The sequence below is a fragment of the Elephantulus edwardii genome, unplaced genomic scaffold (assembly GCF_000299155.1).
Source record: "Elephantulus edwardii isolate Elephantulus edwardi_28Jun2011 unplaced genomic scaffold, EleEdw1.0 scaffold00028, whole genome shotgun sequence".
NCBI lineage: Eukaryota > Metazoa > Chordata > Mammalia > Macroscelidea > Macroscelididae > Elephantulus > Elephantulus edwardii.
In genome coordinates, this window is record NW_006399778.1 from 16,776,392 (window position 1) to 16,792,984 (window position 16,593).

Sequence of the window (16,593 nt, forward strand, 5' to 3'; positions counted from 1 at the left end):
AAGACCCTCTATGAGATGGATTGATTCGGTGACTGGGGTAATCGGGATGGGTGTGTCAGAGGCAGTGCGGTTGGCGCAGGATAGAGCAGGATTTAGGGCTGTTATGCATAGCGTCGCTATGAGTTGCAAACGACTTGACGGCACATAACAACAACAACAATATCTTTTTTCATTTGAAATAATTCCAAACTTACAGAAAAGTTGAAAGAATGCAAAGAACTCCTTTTTAACCTTTAAACCAAATTACCGATAATGAATATTTTGTCATTTTCCTCTCATTCCTCTTATACATAATATATTTATTACACATACACATATTTCCCCTGAACCACTGGAGGGTAGAGTCCTCATATCATACTCCTTCACTTCTCTTATGGATTGAACTGTGTCTTCCAAAAATTTGTTGTAAATGCTAACTTCTATGCCCATGTTAGAATTTCATTTTGGAATGGGTTGTCTTATGTAAATGAGGCAGGATTAGTATAGGATTTTGTTTGTTTGTTTGTTCTTTATAAGTCATAGTTGACTCAATGGCATCTATCAACAATTTTACTCTCAATTTCAAAGAAAAACTTTTCCTCTCTTGGGGCACTTGCTGATCTTATGTCAAAGTGGTCTTCCCATTACAGTACACCCCTTCCTATTAAAGTACGACTCCCCCCCCAACTATTGTCACTGAAGTTGTTGGGGAATGTTGGGGAGGAGGGGTGGCCCCGGCCAGGGCAGATCACCTGGCTCCGGATAAGTGCAAGCCTATCTGACCCATCAGCCCTTAATATGGGATAGAGAAAGCTCTCCTGTGTTTGGCTGTACTGGCTTGAGAAAATTCGCCACCTGGGAAGATGGCTGCTGCATCTGTTGAGCTGGGAGTGGTCTGCACTGGGCTGAGGTTCTGCTGTCCAATCCACATACTCCACATCTACAAATCTACCCCATCTTGTCTTCCTGTTTACATGCCTGTATATAAATGCACTGTAACCCCCAATAAAGTTGAGTCAGCTCTCTGAAGCACTCCTGGTGTGGTGTGTCTCTATCATACTTACCCCCATCAGGGTGTTGCTGCTCCCCTCTGGCAAATCGACAGCGACATGCAGTAACAAAGCTTTCTGGGCAAAGCTTCTCCCTATCAAAGTTTGGATTAATTTATTTGACATCCCGTTTCATAAAACCCAGTCTTGGCTAGCTGCTGTGTGTGTGCCCAGTTCCAGGGAATGTCACCGTGAACCAGCAACCCTGGTCTTCTTTGAGGCAGCTTCGTTCTTATTGTAGTTAAAATTTTGAGTATGACTAGGAGCAAGCCTGTGAATGCCGAACCTTTTCCAGTCCTGCTTCGTGCTAGTGGGATGGAAATGGGAGGAGAGGGCTGCAGAGAAGTGGCCGATTTCAGGGCATCCACACTGCTCTAAGCCATGGAACCATCAAGTCACGATGTTTCATGATCCTCTTGGATTCTTGCATTACTTACCTGTTGCCTTTCCTCAGCAGTTTAAATGGAGATAACCAAACTGACTTCTGATGCTGACTCATGGTGACCTCCATCAGGTTTCTGAGGCTGTGAATTTTAATGGGAGGAGACTGCCCATCTTTTTGACTGGCAGAGGCTGGTGGGTTAGAATTCTCAACTTCTGGTTAGCAGCCCAACAGCTAAATGGAGATAAGGGTTCCGGTTAGAAGTCTCATAATTTCCTTTCAGACTTTTGTGGATTTTGGGTTCTACAGAGTAGTCATCTTGGCATATATAACTCTGTGCATCTGGCCCTCTTCTTTCATTGTTGTGTGTGTGTCTTTGAGTCAATTCTGACACATTTTAAGTCCATGTGACAGAGTCCAATTGTCCTGTATTGTTTCCTTGGTTATAATTTTAAAAAATATTTATCAGTTTTTTATAATTGCACATTTTCTTTCCACTTCCTCCTCTTCCTTTCTCTCAGCTCACCCCACAATGTGCTCCTTACTCCAGATTGTTGTCATACATATAATGCCTAATCATATATTCCTTTTAGTCAGTTCTTCCCTTCATTTGTTCTAATGCAATGTTCATTATCTATCCACACTTTCCCATTCTCTCCTCAACATCCTTATGTCTGTCTTATTTATTTTTTAGATTTTAAAGTATATATATTATAGATAATATGTATATTTAAAATTGGGTTTCCTCACAAAGTTTGTATACATAATGTTTCACACTATTCTTCATTCATATTGCTATACAGTGTTTGTCCTTTTGCGACTGAGATATTTCACTCAGTATGATGTCCTCCAGGCTTACCCATGTTGTGTAATGCTTTGTGAGTTCATTATTTTTCAATGCTGTATAATATTCCATTGTGTGAATGTTCCATAGTTTTTCTATCCATTCATTTGTTAATGGGTTGGTTTTAATTTTTACCAGAGTGGGTCACTGGAACAACTGATGGTTTTGAACTGTTGACTTTTTCCTTATGTTCTTAATCCTTGTGCCAGCAGGGCTCCCCGTTTCTATGGCATGAGTTTGCAACCTATAAAAAAACTCCACTGCTGTAGTTATTTACAACTCACGTTGCAAAGTAGAGCTGAGCTCCAATACCATGGTTTGAAAGAAAGAAACAATAGTTCACAAGGCCTTTTGGAAGCCGATAATCAGGTCTTTCTTTCTAGGCACCTCTGGGTGAGTTTGAACCATCAACCTTTCAGTTAATGGTCAAATGATTAACCAGTATACTCTTCATGCCTTTGCATACTTGTAATTTGTTTTTTATTATAAAATATACATACAGAGAAGTATGTTTTACACACATACATTAAAAGGAATAAGCAAGAATGTCATATACCCTAGAATATTGCCCCTGGATGAGCATTTGGGGGCTGATAGGCAATGTAGAGTGGAATGGAGAGATGTTCCTACCCCTCGGTTGGGGCTCAGCTGGCCCTTTGGCTCTCACTTTCCCCCTCCTCTTGAAAGGACCTGTGAGAAGCTTAGAACCTACTGGGCTCAGGTCAAACAAGATTTTCTAGACCAGACATATGCCTACAGGAGTCCTTGGGTGGTGCAAACAGTCAAGATCCTCGGCTGCAGCCACCTCAGAAGGAAGGCCTGGAGATGTGCTTCCAAGAAAAGCAGTCATTGAAAACCTACGGGTACACATGAGCTTGCCATGAATCAGAACCGACTCACCAACAACTGATTCTATGCCTAGGAGCAACATATACAGGACTGCTGGCCTTACACACATCCTCAGAGAGCGTCAAAGTTTGAAATGTTAGTTAATGATGAGTAGATGACAGGAATGGCATGTTTCCCTCATTTACAAAAAGATTTAAAAAACTTCTTAAAGGACCATCTTGGCATCTTTGGAGGGGTCAGGGGTACAGGAGAAGGAAACAAGCCACTGTGGGGAGGCCTGTCTACCCCTGGGCAGCCAAAAGGCCCGTAGGGGCATTTGATACCACTGTGAGTCATAGGGGACCAGAAACCTCAGCCAGGAGGCTCATGGAGGAGAGGATGCCGGGAGGGCCGGGCTCAGAGCACCATGTTCCACCACTTGAAGGAGAAGGGCTGCCGGCGCACGTTGGTGCCACAGTGCACCTCGCCGTGCAGCATGTGGTACGGGGTGAAGTCGTCAATGAAGGTGCAGTGCAGGCCCAGCGGCTCCAGCAGGGACCGCACCTTCTCCTCCAGGCAGCAGCGGCCATTGATGATGGGTCCGAAGGGCTTGGGGATGCCCAGGTACTTGCCCAGCACCAGCATGTTCACCTGCAAAGACGTGGAATTCCAGGTCAAAGGCACTGCTACCTGAGGGTCCTTCCCTCCTCTAACCTTCAGAAAAAATAATCCATTATAAAGATGAGGAAGTCTAGGTAAAGTGAGTAATACCATCTAGCTAGTGTCAGACTTATGCCCAAGTTTGTTAAACTCCAGGGCCCAGGCTCATAGTGTTGTACTCTCTACTCTGCAGCCAGATTTTTTTTTTTTTAATTATTCAACACTCAGTTCAAAGGCCACCTCCTCTGTGAAGCTGCCCTCAGTCTCTGGCAATTAATCACTGCTCTTCTGAGTTCCTGTTGCTCCCAGCACAGATGCCTGACACATCTGGGGCACTTAATAAATATCTGTTAAATGGGTGAGTAAGTGCCTACCTCTGTTACAGCACTTTAAATACATTATATAAACACACTACTCCCTCCATTGTATTGGGAAGTGGCCTGGTAAAAGAGGAGGTCAAAGATTTTCGGTGAAAGTCAACAGGGATTTTAATCTCAGCTCTATCACTCAATAGCCCTGTGACCTTGGGCCTATCACTTCACCTCTCTGAGCCTCATCAGAGTACTGGGCCCTAAAACATTTCCATTGCTATGCCAATTAGGTAAAATCTTAGATGCAAAATGTGTCCAGCACATGTCATCAGCTAACACACACACAACAAGATCATATTGTTGTGAGTGGTAGGCTTTTCACTGACTGATTTTCAGAAGAAAATTACCAGGCCTTTCTTCCTTCTCTTAGTCCAGAAGCACCATGAGGTGCTATATTAATGAACAGACGTTCATTAATATAGCAAAACGCAGGCCTCCACTGCCAGATGGGTGGTGGCTGTGGATGAAGTCTATGGACTGGAACTTGAACCTGGAAGGCTAGGATTCTACCATGAAACTGCCCCTACTCCCACACTCAGCACATAGTAGATGCTTAGGGCACTGATGAGGTTAAAGCATTCAGTGGCTTGAATACACTAGCTTGTCTCTGAGTTCTGATGGTCCAGTGGCAAGTAATTGTACTGCTCACCTCAAGGCATGTGGTTCAAATCTACCAGCCACTTCTTGGGAGATAACTGGGAAATCTCCTCTCATGAGATTTACAGCCTCTGAAAACCTGCTGGAGGTCCTTTTATAAGTCATTTCTGACCTGATGCCACCTAGCTCTGGTGGCCTAGTGGTAAGGAACTGCGCTGCCAACACAAAGGCATATGGTTCAAACCCACCAGCTGCTCCACAGGAGAAAGATGGGACTCGCCTCCCATGTGATATGCAGTCTCTGAAAACCCAGTGCATGGTCAGCTATGAGTCAGTTCTGACTTCATGACACAAAACAACAACCATTGTTCTGTGGGAGAAAGATGAAGCTGTCTACTCCTGTAAAGATTTGCAGCCTCAGAAATCCTACGGGACAGTGCTCCTCTGGTTCCACTCCCACTTTGAGACTCCGCACCTCCCTTCTCTCCTGCTTCCTGTCATTTGCTAATCCTGAGCCGTGAAGACTGGCTGGTTAACCCTGAGAGGAGGAAGACAAGATGCTTGGGGCCAGAGAATTTTGTTCAGGGAGCTGGGGGGGAGCAGCAGCACCTCTTGCTTGTCAGCCAAACCCTAAATACAATGTTGTCAAGCAGATTCTGACTCTTGGTGACCCTACTGGACAGAGTAGAACTTCTCCTGCAATGTTTCCAAGGCCCTGGTAGAGCACTGGTTAAATCTCCCAGTTGCTAATGGGAATGTTGGCAATTGTGCCCCACCTGCCATTCCTCGGGAAAAAGACATGGCTGTCCGCCTCCATAAAACTGTATTGTTATAAGACAGTGTCCAACTGTGTTTGGGCGTGCTGTTCTGTCCTGCAGGGCTGCAGAGTTGAGAGTGACTCGGCAGCAGTGGTCTTGGGCCTGGAATCTGTATACAATCTTTCCTCAAAACAAAATCTTTCACAGCACATCAATGCAGAAGGCAGGACAGCAATGCTATTGGATCTACAACTCAGTCTTAGAACCCGGGGTTCCTGGGAACTTAGTTTAAAAACCACTGTGCCAGGGAACTGCTGCCTCTTCCCTAAACTCTTTGCATGAGAGGAGGTAGGTGAAGTTCTACAAAGCCCATGGGCATTCTTTGGAGAAAGGGCAGCATAGGGTAGTTGTTGTGTACCGTCTAGTCTGAACTGATTCGTAGCTGGCCCTCCAGCAGGTTTTTAGAGGCAGTAAAAGGCACGAGAGGAGACTGCTCATCTTTCTCCTGCAGAGCAGCTGCCTCGTGTCTTCCACAGGGCAAAGGGGTGGTAAAAGGCAGTTGATGACTTCCAGATGGTTCTTGCGGGTCATTGTGAACAGCTCTTGACAAAGGCAGGCTCACCCTCGATCCCCCTTGTGAACAAGGTCCCATCCATCAAGGCAGTGCCACCTTTTTAGAGGGATGTTCAGTTCACACTCCCTGAAGCAGAGCCTCTTTGTTCATTTTCTTCATGGGGCTCCGTGGAGCCTGTAAGCATCTTGCTTGAGCCCCTGTGAGTCCCTTGGCAGGGCAGCTGACAGGAGGCAGTGCAGCAAGGTGGTCAGAGCACAGGTTCTGCAGCCAGACTCCAGGTTCTGAATCTGAGCTCCACCTCTAGTCAGCTGTGTGTGTTTATGCAGGAACCCACCCTTTGCTGGACCTCCTGCACAAAGTGGAGGTGATCCTCTCAACTTACTGTCACCGAGTAGAACTTGACTCACAGCTTCCCTTTCAGCAGGTTTTCTGATCTGTAAATCACATGGGAGGAGACTGCTTATCTTTCTCCTGTTGGGCAGCTGGTAGATTTGAACCGCCTGCCTTTGAGTTGCCAGCATAACTCCTTACCCACTAGACCACCAAAGCTCTCCTACTAGAAGGTACTTTATAAATTGGAAAACCAGCCCAAACCAGTTGCTGTGAGATGATGTGAACTCCTGGCCTCCCCATGTGTGTCTGAACTGAACTGGGGCCCATCGGGTTTTCATGGTTGTGATCTTTTGGAAGTTGACCACCAAGCCTTTCTTCCAAGGCACTTCTTGGTGGACTTGAACTTCCAGCCTTAGCAGCTGAGCGCATTAACCAATAGCACAACTCAGAGGCTCCTTGTAAACTGCAAAGGGTTATGGAAATCCCTGGGAGGTGAGGAGAAGGATCCAGATTTCCTGGGCAGGCTGGGAACCCTGCTGGCCTCTTGGCTGTCCCCCTCCTCACCATATTTGGGAAAAAGGCGTCAGCCTTGGCGGTCGCTTGGTTGCCTCTCAGCTTATAGAGCTGGGGGATGTCGATGATGTCACACTCCTCCAGGCCTAGCTCCCGCTTCAGCACCTCTCGGTTCCAGTTGATACAGCGCTGGACAGGGAGGGAGAAAGGAGAACAGAGGGCATTCAGTAGGGAAGGACCAGGGGATGGGGTCAGAAGGGCAGTGCCTACAGCTTCTCTGATGATGGCTCCCTGGCCTGGGGCCCTTGGCCTGTGTGGCCTCCTCTCCCACCTCTTCCTTGCTCTGGCTTTCTCCCATCTCTCTCTGCCCCTCCCTCTGCTTCTGTGGGTCCCCATCTTTCCCTCTGTTTCTGTGGGTCCCCATCTTCCTCTCTCTTTCTGTGGGCATCCATCTTTCTGAACACTGTTATCACTTGGCCTCTCACACTGTCCCCGTCTCTCTGAGGGTTTCACCTCAGTCTTTCACAGACTCTAGTTTCATTGACTTTTCTTTTCTGGTACAGTGCCCTGTTCCTCAGGTGACTGAAGGCTCTCCTTCTTTCATCCACCCAAATCTTAAAGGATGTCACCCTAGTCCCTTAGAGCAGCTCATCACTGAGCTGACCCGCAGCCCATAGAAGGCCCTTGTCTTGTGTCCCGAACTACAGAGAAGGTAGCAGAGTTAGGGGCAGCACCTCCTGGGGTCTCAGGCTTGTACCTCCACATATGAATTGTGCTCTCTCAATTTCTTGTTTGATAGAATGTTTTCCACTTTCTGCTGGTTTTTTCCTGCTATGGAGAAAAAGAAAAATAAATGTAAGTGAATTCAGGGGTATATTTCTCTTTTCTCAGTAGCTGCTGTGAGGACTCAGTTTCTCCAGCTGTAAAATAGGACAGTAATTCCTAGCATGTATTTTATGAGCATCTGGGAGGCAAAGCTTTTGTTAAAACACTTTACTGGTGTCATTTCTTATTACAATTTTCTCTCTCGATCCACTTTGAGTTGGTTTTTATGTATGGAGTGAGGTGTGGATCTTGCTTGAATTTTTTACAGATAGTTTTCTAATTTTGCCAGAATCATTTGTTAAAACAGTTGTAGTTTCCCCACTTAACTGATTTCATCTCCTTGTCAAAATCCGTTGACCATATGTAGATGGGCTGATGTCTGGATTCTCAATTCTGTTCCATTGATCTAAATGTCTGTCATTGTATCAGTATCACGCTGTCATGGCACTGTAGTAGGATTTGAGATCAGGGAGTGAGATGCCTCCTACTTCATTTCTCTTTTTGAGGAGTGCTTTGTTTATTTGGGCCTCTTTCCATTACAAATGAAATTGGAGATTGCCTTTTCCATCTTGTCCAAGAATGGAATTGGTATTTGTATCGGGATTTCATTGAACGTGTAAATGACCTTTGGTAGTATTGTCATTTTCACATTATTGAATCTTCTTATCCATGAGCAAGGAATATTCTTCCATTTCTCCAGGTCTCTTTTTGTTTCTTGTAGTAATGTTTTGTAATTTTCTTTGAATAGATCTTTTGTGCTTCTGGTTACATTTACTCCCAAGTATTTAATCTTGTGATTAGCTATTGTGAAGGGTATTGTTTTTCTTAGCTCCAGTTCTGTATTCTCTTTGTCACTGTTGAAAAAATTCAACTGCCCATCAACAAACAAATGGATAGAGAAGCTGTGGTATATTCACACAATGAAATAATATGCTGCATTGAAAAACAAAGAACTCATGAAGTATTATACAAAATGGGTGACCCTGGAGGACATTATGCTGAGTGAAATATCTCAGTCACGAAAGGACAAATACTTCATAGTGCCACTGCTGTAAAGCAGGTCTGACATCGGAGTTGGGGGAACCTAAGAAAAGAGGGGATAAATGATGTATACTGCATTGAAACAGATGAGGGAGAGAACTGTTTAAAAGGAATATAGGATTAGGTAATATTTTCATGACAAGATTACAGAAAAAGAAATACATAGTAAAGTGGACTGTGGACTTGGGAGGGAATTGTATCACAATGAAAGAATTTTTTTTTTCTTTTCAAAGAAAAAAAACTAACAGGGGAGGGGTGGGCAGGGAGGAAAATATGCAACAATGAATGAATGGGGGAAAATTAAGTGGAAAGAATATGCTGTAAAAATATTTATGTTGCTTTAAAAATCATTAATAATAAAAAAAGGAAAAAGTAAGAATTTTAAAAAATGTTCTTTCTCCATGAGATTCTCTGATTTCTAAAAAGGCTCCCTTTACAGAGGAGGGTGGGGAGGCATGGCAGACACTGGATGCCACATGACACACTACTATAGATATTAGCCCAAAACATTCAGGTTTGTCAACCTCTGACCCAACCCATTCTCTAAACTTAAGTGAGAAACATTTCAGTAAAGAAATTTTGTTATCCTATTTACCCAAGTTGCTTCCGATTTATCACGATCCTCCATTGGTTTTCCACATTTTATGGGAGAAGATGGTTCTTCTTTCCCCTGAGGAGCAGCTAATATTTTGGTGGTTGTTGATTGACTTCGCATAGAGCAAGACTCATAGTGACCCTATGAACAAAAGGCCTGAAGCCCCTCTACAACTATTGACATTTATCAAAGTTTGTAGAGTTTCTGGCTTGTTGTTTAGAAAGTGGACGCCACTCTGATATATTACACACTATGCCACTTGGGCTCCTTCATATCATACATACTATGTTACTAGTATCTGAAAGTCTGAATTTCTTGCAGGTCTTCAAATACATCTTGTTTTGTCTTACCTCTGAGTCTTTGCATTTGCTGTTCCCTCTGCCACATTTCCCTTCCCCTCACCCGCCACTACCCCTTTAGTCTGGACAACTCCTACTCATCCCTCACGTTCCTGCTTGGTCTTCACCTCCAGGTGTCCCCTGATGCCTTCCAAGGCCCTGTTTGGTAGCTCTTTGCTGGAAACCTTTTTGTCTACTTATGCAGTATCCTGGGCACTTAGCACAACACCTGACCTGAAGCAGGTGCTCGGAAACTCTTGCCTGGGCGATTCCTTTTGGCAGTAGGTGAACACCGGCAAGCAGGGTGAATATGGACAAGCAGAGAAAAATTCCCAGATGGGAGGAACAGGCATGCTCACTTACTCTTGACCCCTTCAAACAGCAGTGCGTCCCCATGGCCCTCCTTCTCCAGCTCCTGGAACAGTTTGTAGCAGGCCCTGGGGCTGGCCAAGAGCAACCGGAAACCCTGGAGGTGGGAAACACCGAGGTCAGAAGTCAATATTGCTCACGGCTTTGCTGAGGGGATGGAGAGTGAGGATTTGACCCCAGATTGACTGCCTCCTCCACCCTCCTTCCCCAGAGACGATGGAAGCAGAAGAAAACCCAGGAAGGAGGCATGACACCTCCTCCAGCAGGCCTCCAGATCACACCTTCCCATCCTTCGCTGGCACGAAGCTCAGGAACTCGTCCACATGGCCCACATCCAGCCAATCAGAGTAGAGCTTCACAGGGGCCTGCACCTGCTGGGCGACGAGGAAGTCCTGCAGGGCCTGGTGCATCTCCCGACTGTCCTGACTGCCGACACAGGGTTGAAGGGTGTGTGTGTGTGAGCACGCATGCGCATGGGGTCGAGGGTAGGACAGGGAGAAGGACCAGCCGGAAAGTCTACCAGGGACTGGGGACTAGGCCAAGAAGTCAGGACCTCCTGGAGCTGGGAAGAGACTCAGGAGGCTAGGAGGCCTCTTCATCTTTATTATTCCACTAAGAATTTGTGGAATCTAGAAATTGTTAGCTTAGTTTTATAGGGGAAACTGAGGCATAGAGTGTTTAGGGTACATGGGTTCAGAGCCTCGTGTGAAAAAGCACAGCCTGTAGACACAGTCGGATGCTGGTGGTGTGGAGACACGTTGGGGGTGGTGCCAGTCTGACCTGAATTCCTGGTCCCCTCCTAGCTGTATGGCCTTGGGGGTGGTCCTTCACGTCTCTGAGTCTTAGGCATCTCCTTGCTCCGATTTACATGATCTAGTCCCTGGCTAGCTCTCTTCCTCTGGCCCAGTCTATTCTAGCCAGTCTTGCCTTGTTGAACATGACAAGTTTTCCCTGCCTCAAGGCCTTTACATGTCTCTTTTATCTGCCTGGAATTTTGTCTCATATCTCTGCATGACCAGGGCCTTCTTGTCATCAGGGCTTACTTTAAAACCACCTTCCCAGAAAGGCCCTGACTCACTTCGTTCTCATTCCTGCTCAGCCTTGGATTTGTTTCTTCACCATTAGAGAACATTTTATTTGTTTGCTTTTCTATTATCTGCCTAGCTCACTAGAATAGTGGAAGGGACTTGTTTATCATATTCATAAATGCAATTTTAGCTCCTAGCATGACGCCTGGTATATAGCAAGTGCTCAGTAAACATTCACCAAGTGAAAATATGAATTTATGTGGTGGAGTTGGGATTTGAACCTGAATCTAGGGCCTCAGAGTCCATGCCCCCGTTCCTGCATTCTCTCAAGTTTATTGTATCCTTTTGGGTTTAGGACAGATAGATATTAGAGGCTTCTGCCTCTGGCTTTTGCTTTTTCATGGAACCCCCCAGAGGTCTGACCCCTAACCCCTGCCTCTTCACCTGGGGTAACTGCTGCTCCCAATGAGAATCCTGCCGAGTGGGTATTCCTTCTCCCCGACAGTGACTGGGGGGCTCACTTCCAGGTTCCCAAAGGAGTCGAGGCCGGTGATCAGGTTTGCTTTGGACCCTCGAGTCACGTAGCCAAAATCTGGACCCTGAAATGAAGGAAGTATGCAGCAAATGTTAGAGAATGGAGTTTCTGGGTGAAGAGAGGGTGAGGTCCAAGCTTGGAAGATTGACCTGGCTGGAGGAGGGAATCCAGTAACCACTAGTGGTCAGCGCCTCGTGTAACCTTCAGCATAATAGTGCATCGCAAGGTGAACTGCTGAGGAGAGCTGCATGCAAGCTGCCTCAATACCTTGTTTCTGTCTTACAGGCAGCCGCTGACTCAGGGTGACCCGAAACCCAGTGCAGAAACTGCTGCCTGGTCCTACATCACTCCCACAACGCTTGCAGGCTATCGTGCTTCTTCAGGTTTTCATTGGTTGATTTTTGGAAGCAGATTGCCAGATCTTTCTTCTTAGTTTCTTAATCTGAAAGCTCTGCGAAAACCTAGTCAGCTTCATAGCAAAAGGAAAGCCTCCACTGACAAAAGTGGTGGCTGTGTCCAGGGTGTATTAGTCAGGATTCAAACCCAGGTCTCCTGCCTGGAAGGCGAGAATTCCACCACTGAACTACCACTGCCTCACTTTATACACTCGGCTTAATAACAAATACAAAATGCCATTTATGGTTGTCATAGGAATGAAGGAACTAAGCTTAGTAAAAGTAGTGGTATGGCCAGGAATTGAGTTTTCATTGTAGCAAGGTCTCCTGGCCACATCAGGCTGTGTCTGACTGTCACAAGTGTCACAGGATGGCTGTGATATCTCCGTACAGGTCTTACACGTCTCTCACTCCCTGGGTGAGTATCTCAGGCTGTTAGAACAAATTACACTGATGCATTCTCTCACAGAAGTGGGCCTCAGAAGTTCAAAATCAGTCTCAGTGGGATTGAGTACCAGCCTGGCTGGTTCCTTCCAGGGGCTCTACCAATACCAGTACTGGGTGTTATATCAGCTGTACTTGATGGTAGACATGCTGTGTGTCAGAGTAGAGCTGTACATCATAGGGTTCTCAGTGGCTCGTTTTTTCTTTTTTAAATTTAATACTGATTTATTTACAAAGTTCAAATACCTTGTTTTTCACACTGGACCTTTCCCATTTCCTTCACACCCCCATCCATCAAATTGTGAAACCCTATGATTTAACCCCTCCCTGTCCATCCTCACCCCTCTACTTCCATCTCCCCCTCTTAGACCCTCATAGTTATTTTACAATAATGGTTTTTACACTATTTGACCTTATGAGACTAAGTTCACTAAGCATAATGTTCTCCAGTCCCTCCCAAGTCAGGTAGTAATTTACAAAACCATTGCTCCTGCGTGCTGCATAGTATTCCAATGTGTGAATGTACCACACCTTCTTAATCCATTCAACTGTAGTTGGACATCTGGGCTGTTTCTAGGTTCTTGCGATGGTCAGTAACGCTGCTATGAACAAGTTTCCGTTTGTGCCTCAGTTCTCGTTTTCTCGAGGTATATTCCAATCAGTGGAATAGCTGGATCATATGGAATTTCTATGTTCAGCTTTTTAAGAAAGGGCCAAACTGCCTTCCAGAGTGGTTGCACCATTGTACAATCCTGTCAACAATGTATAAGAGTTCCTATCTCGTCACATCCTCACCAACATTTATTGCTTGCTGTCTTTTTTTTTGTTTTTACTTGCTGTCTTGTTAAATTTTTCAGTGGCTGTTTTAAATATTTTTTTTCCTAAGCTGCTTCTGTTTCTCCAAAGTGCATCCAGCCTTTTGGGCAGCAGCCCAGTATATGAACTGTTCTTACCACCCAGAAACGAGACTCCTTGGTAACTTCTAAGACTACGTTGGCTCAAGATCCTGTTTCAAAGAGCCCATTCATCGCCTCCATTCATCACATCGTCTTCTCCCTCCTGCCTCCCTCTCGTTGCAGGCTTAAGATTCCACTGGGCCCACCTAGATAATGTTGGATAATCCCCCACTGCAAGGCCTTTCATTTAATCACTGGACAGTGAACAAGGAAGACCAAAGAAGGATAGATGTCTTTGAGTTGTGGTGTTGGAGGAGAATCCGGAATGTCCACAGACTGACAAAAAACCCCAAATAAGACTGTCTTGGAGGAAGTGAAACCCGCGTGTTCCTTGGTGGCCAGGATGGGGAAACTTCCTCTCATAGACTTTGGGCATGTTGTCAGGAGGGGTCAGGCCTTGGAAGAAGATATCATGCTGGGAAAGGTAGAGGTTGTTGTCAGAGCTGACCCATAACTGACCCTCCCGCGGGTTTTCAAAGGCAATTAATCACACAGGAGGAGATTGCCCATCCTCCTCCTATGGAGCAGCTGGGGGCCTTGAACCGTGTGCCTTTGGGATTGAATCACAGCTTCTTGAGGGTCAGCAAGAAACAGGAAGACCCTCTCCAAGATGGATTGACACAGTGACACCACCGATGGGCTTGAGGATGGTGGAGATTGTGGGGAGGGGGCAGGATAGGGCAGGGTTTCTATCTGTGTTTATGGGCCTGCGATGAGATAGAGCCAACGTGACAACAATCTAATCAGACCTGCAACATCCTTTTGGCCACAAAAGGTAACCTTCATGGTCTTTAGGGGTTAGGACTTGGTCAAATTTGAGGGGGTCATTATTCAGCCCATCACATCCCTCGAGAAGGATGCAGTGTCTCCTCTCTGTCGCTAGGTGCCGTGTCAGCTCTAACGCATGGTGACCTCATGAACAACAGAAGGAAACACCGCCCTGCCCTGTGCCATGGATACGGTCATTGGCATGTTTGAGTTCATCATTGAGGCACTGTGTGTTCTGAACGCCTTTTGATTAAGAAAGTTCTCACTTGCACATGAGCTCTGGTGGCTTCGTGGTAAGGAATGGTGTGGCCAACCCAAAGGCATGTGGTTTGAATCTACCAGCTGCTCTACAGAAGAAAGATGGGTGTTTTCTCCCCATGCGATCTACAGCCTCTGAAAACCCACCAGAGGGTCAGCTGTGCGCTGGTTCTGATTCAACAGTACATAACAACAGCAACAGTCTGATTAGGGGGCTCCTCTCCCAGTGCTGTACCATTTCCTGTGTCATCAGTAGACTTTTCCATTGGCTGACTTTTGGAAGTAGGTTACCAGGCACTGAAACCTACCTACTCTGATTCTGCTGGTATTTTTTTTTTAAAAAGAGTGGAATAGCGTCCAGCACCACACAGTCGCCACAGTAGGATGAACTGACCTTCTACAAGCCAATGATCATTCCTCTGAGCTCCTTGGATTCCCTGCAAGAAATTTGAAATTGTGTGCCTGGCTGCATTTTTCCTGGAAAGGTGAGTACTCGCAAAAAAGGCTTGTGACTCCAAATATTTAAAAGCCATCATTTCTAATTTCTTCCAAACCCCCATGCCATTACACCTTTTACCCCTGAGGTCTTCAGTGACCACCCAGGGAATCCAGTGGCAATTCTCTGTCTCGTCATCTTGACCACCAATTGCTGACCACACCCACACCACAGACATCCTTTCTGCACTTGGGTCTTGTGACCCTGTCCACTACTGGTTCACCTTTTATCTCGACCCTAAGCCTTTTCTGTCCCTGTCACCATCCTTTCGTTATCTCTCTGACCTCAGAGACCTCAGAACACTGGAGGGCCCTCTAATGCTGACTTGTTTTTGGGGGGATATTGCTCAATGTTGTGGCTTGAAACACCATCAGTGAGCTGACCACTCGTAGTCTGCACTTCTCCCCAAACTCTGGGCACAGAGCCATCTGTTTACCTGTGTTCCCACCTGGATATTGACCCAATATCTCTAAACTTTCTCCTCCTCAAAGCAACTCCTGATCTGCTCCTCCCCTCCCATTTGCTCACCTGCCAACCTGCCCTCACACAGCCCTCCCGTCAAAGGGGACAGCGCCTGCCGCTAGGAATGAAAAGCGTCAATGTAACCTTTGGGTCCTTTCTTGTCTCACAACTGGAGTTGAGTTGGTTTAGACTCATGGCGACACCACGTCCATCAGAGTAGAACTGGGCTGCAGAGGGTCTTCTGTGGCTGACTTTTCAGAAGCAGATCACTAAGCCTTTTTTTATCTGAGATGCGTTGGTGTGGGCTTGAGCCACCAACCTTACTGTTAAGAGTTAAGTACGGGGGAGTTCTGGTGACCTAGTGGCAAGAAGCTGCACTGCAATTCCAGAGAAATGCTGTTTGAATCCACCAAATGCTCTGCTGGAGAAGGAGAAGCCATCTCCTCCTGTACCAGTCAGATCCGATTTGACGGTATACACACACACACACACACACACACACACACACACACACACACACACACACACACACACACACACACACACACAAATAAAAAAAATAAAAAAAAAGAGTTAAGCACGTGGTTTGCATCACCCACTGGCTACCAGGAAATCCTATTGGCTCTGCTTTCAGAATAGATCCAGACTCTGACCACATCTCATCCCCTCCCTCCTGCATGGTGGTCTGCTTCTCCATTTCCTTTCCTCTTGGTACTTCCTCAGCCTCTCCCACTTTCCCTACTCAGCCGTTGCCTCCTGCAGTACCTTCTCAATTGGCAGAAGGACCTTTGATGCTGTGGGTCAGATCACAGCTCCCTGTCTAAGACTCTGAAATGGGTCTTCTGCTTCTTAGATTCTAAACCAAAGTTCTCACTATCTGTGATAACCCTATAGGATCTGTTCCTTTACCCCATTCCCTGTTACCTCCCTGACATATACCCTCTTCACACATACTCTCCACTTGCTTCTCTGCTTCACTTCCTGGTCCCTGTGCTGCTACTTTAATACAACAGTCATACTACTGCCCCAGGACCTTTGCACAGACTGTTCTATCTCCCTGGAACATTTACCCTCTTGACATTGGTATGGACAACTCCCTTACCTTCTTCCAGTTTTTTCTCAGTGCCAGCTTCTCAATGAAGCCTCCTCTGATCATTCTATTTAAAATTGCAATCTAACCACCTCCTTCCATACT

At 46.0% G+C, this 16,593-nt stretch overlaps 1 protein-coding gene across 1 annotated transcript in view; it reads right to left on the minus strand.

Annotated features, from left to right (window-relative positions):
* Window positions 1–3,499: 3,499 nt before the first annotated feature.
* PADI4 (peptidyl arginine deiminase, type IV) overlaps window positions 3,500–16,593 on the minus strand; it is a 52,034-nt gene continuing 38,940 nt past the window's right edge. The window contains exons 11-16 of the mRNA XM_006883691.1: window positions 11,529–11,683; window positions 10,338–10,482; window positions 10,051–10,153; window positions 7,646–7,716; window positions 6,940–7,077; window positions 3,500–3,733 (exon numbers count right to left, since the gene is read on the minus strand). Of these exons, the coding sequence (XP_006883753.1) occupies window positions 3,500–3,733; window positions 6,940–7,077; window positions 7,646–7,716; window positions 10,051–10,153; window positions 10,338–10,482; window positions 11,529–11,683 (846 nt within the window). The remainder of the gene's footprint in view (window positions 3,734–6,939; window positions 7,078–7,645; window positions 7,717–10,050; window positions 10,154–10,337; window positions 10,483–11,528; window positions 11,684–16,593) is intronic.